The sequence below is a fragment of the Ruditapes philippinarum genome, unplaced genomic scaffold (assembly GCF_026571515.1).
Source record: "Ruditapes philippinarum isolate M1 unplaced genomic scaffold, ASM2657151v2 ctg1904_1_1_1_1, whole genome shotgun sequence".
Taxonomy (NCBI): domain Eukaryota; kingdom Metazoa; phylum Mollusca; class Bivalvia; order Venerida; family Veneridae; genus Ruditapes; species Ruditapes philippinarum.
In genome coordinates, this window is record NW_026866098.1 from 286,238 (window position 1) to 296,861 (window position 10,624).

The 10,624-nt window shown below is 33.8% G+C and overlaps 1 protein-coding gene across 2 annotated transcripts; it reads left to right on the top strand.

The window, feature by feature from the left end:
• The first annotated feature begins 645 nt into the window (after positions 1–645).
• Positions 646–10,168, top strand: LOC132731305 (stearoyl-CoA desaturase-like). Of its 2 annotated transcripts, none has more exons than XM_060717463.1 (5): positions 646–801; positions 1,235–1,468; positions 2,405–2,535; positions 6,050–6,255; positions 8,576–10,166. In XM_060717463.1, exons 1-5 carry the CDS (start codon positions 756–758, stop codon positions 9,021–9,023), a joined length of 1,065 nt encoding a protein of 354 aa, XP_060573446.1. In that variant the 5' UTR covers positions 646–755; the 3' UTR covers positions 9,024–10,166. The 2 variants fall into 2 exon arrangements, with proteins under 2 accessions (XP_060573446.1, XP_060573447.1); XM_060717464.1 differs by having other exon boundaries at positions 684–806; positions 8,576–10,168.
• Positions 10,169–10,624: the final 456 nt, after the last annotated feature.

Sequence of the window (10,624 nt, forward strand, 5' to 3'; positions counted from 1 at the left end):
ATATGTACTGCAAATGTTTATTCGCATTATAAGTAATCATTAAAATATATGCATTCATTTCTTTTTGAAACATTTGGCTTAGACTTTATAGAAAATAAATTTCTAATTACCTCCCTTTAATTACATGAAATGTAAATTCGGTAATATATTTACAAATAATGATTCAATATTGATAAATCTTTATTTTATCATCATATTTATGATATAAAACCATAAAAAAATTGAGTTACAGGATCTTTAAACTGACAATTTAAATTAAAATATTAAAAAACTCTCGGTGCCAAAACGGGTACGTTTACACTGAAGGATGGGAATCATTAAAACATCCAAAATGTTGACATTTCCAGGTTAATGCCACTTATTTGGTACCTTAGATTTGATTTCAAAGACATTCTAGACGGATGCTTAGCACACTATAAATAACGACAGTCTCTTCAAGTTGGCATAATCATTCTCTGATTAAAATAAGTTATTTGCGGAGAAACATCAATGAAATATTGTGGAACTGTCGTCTGGTAAACTGATTTAAACATTATATGAATGGTATTTCGAGTCCATTTGGGAGGTTGAGACGAGACATATAATCGTTTTTCTTCCTGTTGCTTTAACTGAGAGATATAAATCGATTGCATTTTCCTGAAAATCTCCGCTCACCAGGCACTACGTCTGATCACGTGTGTATAGAGATATACCAGACTATCTGAGAGAAATCGGCATTCAATATGGTGGTTATAGAAAATATGTTGTCTCTTTAAATGAACGAAATTCTGAGGAAACTGGAAATATTGATGGAAAACAGAAGTAAAGTTTGTTTATGCTTATTATACTTTTGTGTTTTAATCATATATTCGTAACATCGGCTGTTAGTGTCAAATTAAATACTCGCGATGGTATTGAAAAAATATTACCGTTGTCTATACGTAGAAGATTTTTTTTATTTCTTTTATGGCTTTTAAAGGAAACTGAAATTTTAGGAAAAATTAACTTATATGACATCAGCGTCTTACTGATTTGTAGAAATGCTAAGATGTAGATGTTTTGCTTCATTTGTACAATATGTACTAGTTTTCTGACCAGCCTTTATATACAACATTGTGCGGAAAACATCGTGAATTACCGAAATATGACGGCAGCGGCGCAAAGATACATTCAGTAGATTCAGTGCATTATGTTCAAAGTTAAACTAACAAAATTGTCCACTTTAATTAAATGTAATAATGTCTCTTTTTTCCAGAGGAAATGTCAGAACAAGCGTCTAGTGAAAATGCCCCTTTGAAAATTTCTGTAGACACCACAGACACACTGGATTTGACACCTGACAGTATTTCTGAGGAAAGGGAACCGGAAACAAAACGGCCGCCTTTTCAGATAGTATGGCGGAACGCAGTAATAATGGTGTCACTACATCTGGCCGGAATATACGGCGTATATCTCATACCAAAAGCCAAAATATCCACACTTGTTTGGGGTGAGTATTTTTATGTAGCATGATGTAATATCATTTACAGAAATTAAAATATGGCTGTTCGGAAAATATAATACTTTTTAAACGGTAGTGACCTTCAACAAATAATGCTGCGTTTAACTGTACATTCACAATAAGCCTACAGAACATTTGCACACGTTACTGGACTTTAAAGAACTGATCGATATGATTATTTACTATTTACAGTTGTGTTATTTTGATGTACTCAATTATTACAGTCAGTTTGTTCAAAACATATTTTGTTATCAACTCCTTCGCCAAAAGTTACTATCCCAGGACATGGAGCACGCATTCTTGTTAGGATCTTCTAGAAATTTTTGGATTTAGAATATCTGAATCCCATGTGACAAAGATTAATGTCCTAATTCAACACTAACTAGGTTGTTTTGTTCACTGGCCCAATGATGCTGAAATATCGGTTTCTCCGTTGTCTCGGTATACGTTTAACTTTTTGGAGAAATGAAGATCCTGGCATTAATATAATCTAATGACTTGTTTTGTATCGGCTATGAGAATACTCTAGAACATGTCTTGTATAGAAACATCATATATCGGAGTTTTGCCGATTTTCTAGCAAATAACAATTTATGTATCGATTTGTACACAGCGTTTCCTCTCAACTTGGATCTCTGAAGGAATTCATCTGCAGTTACATGTTATAGACGGGAAATCTATACGCTCACAAGTTATAACCTCCTCTTTGTTGACACATACAATATTAATTTGGTAATAAAGATGTTTACGAAAGGGAGGTGTCTGTTACGTACCATCGTGAGACTTTGGGGAAATAGCCTTCTGATCTTATATATTAATTAGTGTGGCGTTATATAGGAGCTTATTGTAATCAGATTGGGGAATAGCGAGCAATCACCTTCCTAGAAACTACGTTGTATTTATATATTTATTTTCTGTTTTCAGCTTATATACTTTATTTATGCGGAGGGCTCGGTATAACTGCTGGTGCTCACAGGCTCTGGGCTCACAGGTCTTATAAAGCGGAACTGCCTATGAGGATTTTACTTGCTATATTTAACTCACTGGCTTTTCAGGTATAAATAGTTTGATGTTTAATTATGAAATGATTTTCTTTCGTCTATCAGTCTTTTTATAAGTATTCTTGTTTTTATTCATGTCACTTTGTCACGCACCCGTCTTTAGTTGTAGTAGCAGGTCCGTTTCCGCCCCATTGTCAATCTAGAATAATAATAGCTGTTTAGATAGGTATTTTGGTCTGAGTATCACACTCAAAATTTAATGATCTTTAATTACTACCACGTTTTTTAGCCAGACTTGTTTTCGAAGAAAAAGCAAATAGAGGTATTGTTACAGCCATGGCAGCGTTACCGATGCCGTTTCTGTTGCCGTACGCAAACTTTAACCTTGATCAAAACCTTTTAAGTTGTTGGTGTATTGTCTTTATACATGGCCACAGAAATCTTGGACAAGAACGTCTAGTAGATCTATTTAAACTTGACCTTCGTTCATAAATGACATTGACCTTCAAGGTCTTATGTCTAAATTTTGCTGATTTTTTTCTCTTAGTGGCTATTACTTTGTTATCTTTTTCATGGATTATCTTCAAACTTGAACACAATAATCCCAAAGGACAAACCTTCAAGTTAATTAGGCAGACCTATACCTTCACCTGAAGGTCAAATTATTGAACGCGTCTCTTTTTTGCTGTAACTGGCCTTGTACATCAAACTCAATTGACCTTGTCTCATTTATAATCTTGGCCTTGGAATTATTAAATGTTTACTGATTTTTGTTATAATGTACTGTAACTTGAAAATTAATAAATGGATTATCTTCATATATGGGCAAAACAACCTTTTGGACAATATCTCTAAAAGGTAGAACTTTCTTTGACCTTGATATTGACACCAAAGGTCAAATTTTGGATTTTTTTAAATTCTCATGATTTTGTTATTTATGTACGTATTTGATTTAAACTTGGATAAAACCAAGACCGCCAAGGTAAAATTAATAAAAATAAAAATATCTTGTTTTACCTGTAACTATAACCTTGTTATTTATAAATGGATTAACTTCATATTTAGACACAACATATTTTAGGTCAGGGCTTTCATATGTATAAAACTTAAATGGACCGCGACTAATGTATGACTATGACCTAAGAGGTCAAATTATTGAATTTTCACTGATTTTTGCTATAACTGAATGAATCTTGGAAATTGATAAATGGATTATCTTTATACTTTGTCAAAAAAGCCTGTTAGAAAAGACCTTCTAAAAGGTTGAACTGATCTAGACCTAGAGCTCTATAAGTTAACTTTGGCCGTCAAGATCATATTATTGAATCTGGTTAAATTGTCATAATTTTGGTATTTCTGTACTGTGGTCAAATGGACATGCTGAATAATTTTAATATGACATTGACCTTCAAATGACATTGACCTTTAAATGACATTGACTCTTAAGCTCTGGTAATTCAATTTTGCTTATATTTTCTGAACTCTGTCAAATTTTATGGAAACTATTCAAACTTGGACCGAAGAACAAATGTAACTAGACAGACCTATTTAAAAAGGAAAAATTAATTTTTCTTTAATTTTGTTTTTAAAGATGTGTTTAAACCGTTTATTGATTTGCTTTTAGAAAAAGTAAAAATGGTTTAGAGTTACTCCCGCCCGGCGGTGGCTCTTGTTTTGATTCAAATGCTCTAATCGCCAAGTTGAATTAATGCATCGAGTACAGAAACAAGAAAAATCTCTTTCTTAATGAAGGCTTTATATATCTATTACATGTATGTTAAAATACATGTATCAATGGAAAGGCATTACGTCGGAAAGCAAATTAATTGAACCAAGATCTTACATCTTAACCATAGTAAAACAGGAAGCTCTTAAAGCAAACCATAGTAAAACAGGAAGCTCTCGAAAAGCAAACCATAGTAAAACAGGAAGCTCTTAAAGCAAACCATAGTAAAACAGGAAGCTCTTAAAGCAAATCACGGGCAAACTAAAGCAATTCCTCTTAAACCATTACAGGCTGTCCAGCACCTTCTGACAAACAATTAGGGCAAATTTTAGGGCAATATTTAAGAAATTTTAGGGCTAAAATTAGGAAATTTAGGGTAAGTACAAGAAATTTTAGGGCTAAAATTTGTTTTTTTTTATAACTAAATTATGGCCCCAGAAGACCATGATATAGGCTCAACTTTGCATATTTGACACAAAAGTAACTCACAAATTTATAATGCTCTAGTTAAGTTATAGCAAAGGTGTCTATCAGTGTTTCCATAGTTACAAGTGAATTAAATGGATTCAGTGTTCAACTGCTTTAACTGCTTTCTCTTAATAAGAAGAGCTGGAAAACTACATTAAAACATAACTAGCATGAAAACATATTCAAAGTTATATGAATCCCAGAACAACCAATATTCAATTAGTTAAGCTGTTATTAGCCGATAATAAATGGGAGGGGAAATTATGCTTTAAATCTATTTTAGCTATAAATGCATTTATCAACATTTATTCATTTTAAGGTTAGTATATTTTCAACAAGTTTTAATTTGTCTTAGAAAATAATAAAAACGGCCCACCCAGGTCATTCCAAGGAATTGTTTAACCTAATCAAGACAGCAGGGTAAACACACTGAAGAATCTGTTCCAAGATAAATCAGGGCTTCTAAAAATTGTAGAAATTTTCACAACAGTGTCAGTCTATTCAATGGTTTTTTTCCGGATTATAAAAAAATTACACTAAATGTTAAAGCATATGTACAAAAAGGACAGCTGAAGGTGTCGTTTCTTAATATGCTAATTGGGGTGGTAAAATCATCCAATCATTACAGCCAGTTTACCATACCCACTTTATAATATTACCAAACATTGAAACTTGTCTAGATCTGCCGGCTGGTATTACTTACAAAAGATCTATTCTACAGTCATCACTTGAAATATCTTGATTTCAAATTAAGCTTTTATTAATAAGGACCCCTACATAAATTCGGATGGATATTTAGTGGTACATCATATAAATAGTTGTTTTAAATACATATAAGACTGAGGCAAATGGTAAAACTCTGTAGCCAATAAAAATTTAACTTGCTTGGTTTTTTTTATCCCTATTTTAAACAAGTGACTATTTTGAAATTGTCAAAGTCGGACAATTTTCATTGATCCATTTAAAACAAACAGTTTCTTATTGTTTTTCTGATAACATCTGACAATTAATCAAGCACGTATGGCATTTCTGCAGGAGTTGAAGAAAATACAACATGTGACTTTATGCAATTTAGTCAGACATGAAATCGGCGCCACAGACTGTGTTCGAATAAAGGTTGTGATTGAAAAATGATTGTTTCGGGATATGTTTATAACAAAAGATCAAAAATAGGAATTTAAGAGAAAAATTACGGCATTTTTAGGAATTCCACTTGAATTTTTCATTTTTTTAGGAATTTTATCCAACCTGAACAAAAATAGGATTTTTTAGGAATTTAGGGACGCTGGACAGCCTGCCATTATTATCGTTAATTCATTCATTATTCGTCAAAATATTTTACCTTGAATTGCAATTTCTGCTATCATATTAAAGAATGACGTCATCGAATGGGCACGTGATCACAGAGTTCATCATAAATTTTCCGAGACAGATGCTGATCCCCATAATGCAAAGCGCGGGTTCTTTTTTGCACATGTTGGGTGGTTATTAGTACGGAAACACCCGGATGTTAAAAGAAAGGGCAAGCTTCTGGACATCTCAGATCTCCTCAAAGATCCTGTTCTTCGTTTTCAACGGAGGTATGGTATAGCCTTATTCTCCCAGCTCAATGATTCAGTATAAGGGGCCGATTTCTTTTCCATTAAAGGCACTGTCACACTGAACTGCGACACCTCGCGAGATGTTTGAGACACAAATTTAAGGCAAATTTTGCGAATTTTAGCGACAAAACTCGATCGGGGTTTCACGTCCTTCTATAAACGACATGAATGCGTATGTCGCAAGATTGATGCACGAATGTCGCACATATTTCCTGCGAAATATCTCATATGGTTCTCAAATATGTCGCGAGAATATCGCACGACTATTGCACGATACATTTTTGTCATCTATTTTGCATAATTGCAAAATTTCTGTATACTTGTGAAATACGCGCGAATTTTGTGCGAAAATCGCACAGTAGTTATGAAATGCAATAAAGAAATGAGAAAAGTCAGACAAAAATAAAAGCAAACTCAAATTTCAGTGGTCAGACATTATTTAAGATGGATCAACCATTGGATGAGGACCCTAATTTGGTCGCAGACGACAATGTCTTGCTGAAGGATGTATCATTGCTGCTGCAGCGGTTCAAGAAGCCTCGACAAAAGCCGGAGAGCGAAGAAAAAAGAAGATCAAGAAATGGAAGAGTGTATGGATGAAAGAATGGCTTTCGATGGGACCTAAGTATTCGATGTAAGAGAAGTTAATTAAGCACCATAGAGAAAGTGATGAAAATACTTTAATAAACTTTGTTAAAGTTGATCATTCTGCATAATGGTGGAAGATTTAGGCCCTAAACATCAAAAGAGAGAAACAAACTTCAACTGTCCACAGAGCTATGCCAGGTCATATACGACCACTATCATAAGGAACATTTAAATTTCCAAAAACAGAAGGAAGTAAAGTAGGTGGCGCAGTGTTTCTCATAGCAATGGAACTTTCATCACTGCTTTGGCAAAATTGATTGCAAATATGTAAGGATACAAGCCCCGTCGAGGTCAAACAGCGTCTACTACGATTACAAAGAGGCTTGGTAGACTCGAAGTTTATATAGGTTAATGCTGGCATATATGGTGCTGACTACGATGCTGGAGTGTTTTCTGAGTGCGGCATACTCTGAGACGGGCTCCGTTTTTTCTGTGTGTGGCTGTCGGGGTACATAACTCGGTCACCAGTCATTCCCTTGGAAAAGTGATGATTATTAAACTCCGTGAAATTTAAAAATATTAGCCACAGAGATGAATTTAAGGCCAAAAGTAGTAGATAAATGAACACCTCAACGTACAGTAACCCGAGACTTTATGAAAAGTTGAGGAATGTATATTTGTATGTATGTATGTATGTATGTATGTATGTATGTATGTATGTATGTATGTATGTATGTATGTATCCGCCGTTACAGGCACTAAGAGAACAGACCCAGTCGCCATGAATGTCCTCTGCCAATAGATATCCTTTTAATTTTGAATTCAATTATGATACGTAAGTCGATTTTTTGTGACGTTTAATATTTTGATGCAAAAAAATGCATTGCTGCCAAAAAAAAATGATCATATTTTTCGGACGTGCTTGAGGTTGGCTCAAATGACTGTATTTGTAAGTTTGGGACAAAGTCCCTCCCACATTCTAAAGAATATGTCTCATATGGAGTTGAAAAGAAAAACAGTATTTATATTAATGGATCTAGCTTGTCAAACATTTTAAGAAATTGGTTGATATGGGACAGGTCTTTATTTCACTTTGATTTTAGGGCCTTAAAGTGTTCAACTTTATATTATCTGCCGGTTTTATTCGTAGAAACCACAAAGAGAACGGTTTGTGATGGGTTCGCGATATATGCGATGATTTTGTGAATACATTGAGAGAAATTAAGTCGCACGATTTTTTTTCAACATGTTGAAAATTTAAGCGACAAGATAACGAAGACGTGCGACTCGTGCGACGAAATTAAGAGCTTTCGAAACATTTTTTGAAACTATCTCGCGAATGCCGTTCGCAAGTGTGTCGCTCACATTCGCAGGCCAGTGTGACAGGGATTTTAGTAATGGAATACATGTATTGTGTTTTTGTGTTTCAACATACTTCTTGCTTAAGAGGTTTATTTTAAATTAAAAAGATTATCATAAAATTAGCTGCAAACTGTTTAACACTGTTGGGATTTTAATATAACAATGCCTGGTACAATACCAATGGAAGTTTCACACTTCATTGATGTATGTGTTGTATGAATTCTAAAACCATATGATGGTTTGTGTTTATAATTGTCGTTTATATTCTGAAGGTTCATTCCATGAATAAATGAATATTAAGTTTTAGTCATATTAAATGGCCGTTATTATTTCTGTTTTCGTTTTTCAGGTTTTATCTTCCATCTGTGATATTGATGTGTTTTCTAATGCCGACGATTGTACCGGCGTATTGTTGGGGCGAATCTCTTGTCAACGCTTACTTTATTTGTGCAACATTAAGATATATAATCACATTAAATTTCACATGGCTCGTGAACAGTCTGGCACATATGTGGGGAATGAGGCCGTACGATGTCCGCATTAATCCAGCTGAAAATGCGTTCGTTGCTTTGGTGAGCGCTGGCGAAGGTTTCCACAACTACCACCATACCTTCCCGCATGATTACTCAACATCAGAATTTGGCTGGCGTTTGAATTTTACAAAATTTTTCATTGATATTTGTGCAGCTTTACACCTAGCGCGTGACCTGAAGACTATTCCAAAAGAAATTGTTGAACAAAGACGTCGGAGAACAGGAGATAAAAGTCTTACCAAACCAGTCAACTCTCTCCAGTAGGAGATAAAAGTCTTACCAAACCAGTCAACTCTCTCCACCAGTAGGAGATAAAAGTCTTACCAAACCAGTCAACTCTCTCCAGTAGGAGATAAAAGTCTTACCAAACCAGACAACTTTCTCCAGTAGGAGATAAAAGTCTTACCAAACCAGTCAACTCTCTCCAGTAGATATTTCATGTTACCATGGTGCTACATTGTTGCTGTTTTATTTCCAAGTGTATAAGTGAAACAAAGTGTTCATAACTTTAATACTAGTTAATAAAGTGTGTAGATATGTTTAATGTCAAAGTAGTAATTTTACGATTTTTGCCTCTCTTGAAATTTTAGCCTCTTCCAAAAAATTGTTGAAAGTTTAAATATTGCTCTCTATTTGATGTGGATGATATATTTCTAAAATAATACAATGTACATACTTCTTGGGGGACTGCCCATCAGACACAGATTTCTTGAAGACATACTGTTTGAGGATATATCAGAAACAGACTTCTGGATGACCGCCTATCAGATATTTACTTCGTGTGGAAAGCCTATCAGATGCACACTTCTTGTGGACCACCCATCATTTTGTTAGCAGAAAGCAGAAATGATTCTTGTGAATTTCAATTGAAATATTACATAATTATATTCGGCTAATAATGTATAGGTGAAAAAAAAATATGTATATACATGTATAAGCATCGGTGTTTTTCTGAAGGATTATTGATAACTTTGAGTGTAAGATATAAAGAATAGACAATAACGAACGGACAAGATTTACTTTTATATTTAATGTGTACAATAACTTTAAAATTAATTACAAGATATATGTCATCTGCAGTAGTACTGTCTGGAAAAGTAAACCATTAGATACACCACTTAACACATTTCAAAGAACGACTGTCCGTCAGTTCTAAAAATCTCGTACCCGAAACAAATGGAACCTAATAAAGATATTTTTAATTAAATGTTAGGATAATGGCATATTTTTATCATTAAAGCTTAGTTAATCATTAAAATATTTTGCTTCTGGAATTGTTTTTATTTATGTTATGAGACACTTGTATAGTACCCACGACGAGAAACAAATGTTATTGTATTTACAATATCTAGATGAGAAGTTGTCGTTCATAAATTTGACATAGATTTTATCACTCCTTTGGAAGTAAAAATATCATCTCAAGAATAGCGTTAAAAAATCCACAGAGTTAGATGGGATAAGCCCAAATATTTTACATGACTGTGGTGATTACATAACACCTGCAATAACATCTATAATAAATAAGAGTATATACAGTGGTATATTTCCCGATAAATTAAAAGATGCTTACAATATTTCAGTTTATAAAAAAGGAAATAAGCAAGATCCGGGTAATTATAGACCCATCTCCATTTTACCTACCATTTCAAAAAATATTTGAACGTCATATTGCTTACCAAATGCAATCGTTTTTCGAGAAAACAAATATATAATATAAAAATCAATTAGGTTTTCGTCCGAATCATTCATGCCATAATTCTCTAACACTACTAATTGATACATGATTAAAAGAAGTCGACAGTGGAAAATACGTAGGATCCGTATTTCTTGATCTTCGAAAACCAATCGATCTTGTCGATCATGAA

What these genes read in the sequence shown, in the direction of transcription:
- LOC132731305 (XM_060717463.1), top strand. Translation starts at nt 756, where the DNA reads ATGAACGAAATTCTGAGGAAACTGGAAATATTGATGGAAAACAGAA. An exon ending in TTAACTCACTGGCTTTTCAG is followed by an intron (nt 2,536 to 6,049) that starts GTATAAATAGTT and finishes ATCATATTAAAG; the next exon opens with AATGACGTCATCGAATGGGC. An exon ending in GTTCTTCGTTTTCAACGGAG is followed by an intron (nt 6,256 to 8,575) that starts GTATGGTATAGC and finishes TTCGTTTTTCAG; the next exon opens with GTTTTATCTTCCATCTGTGA.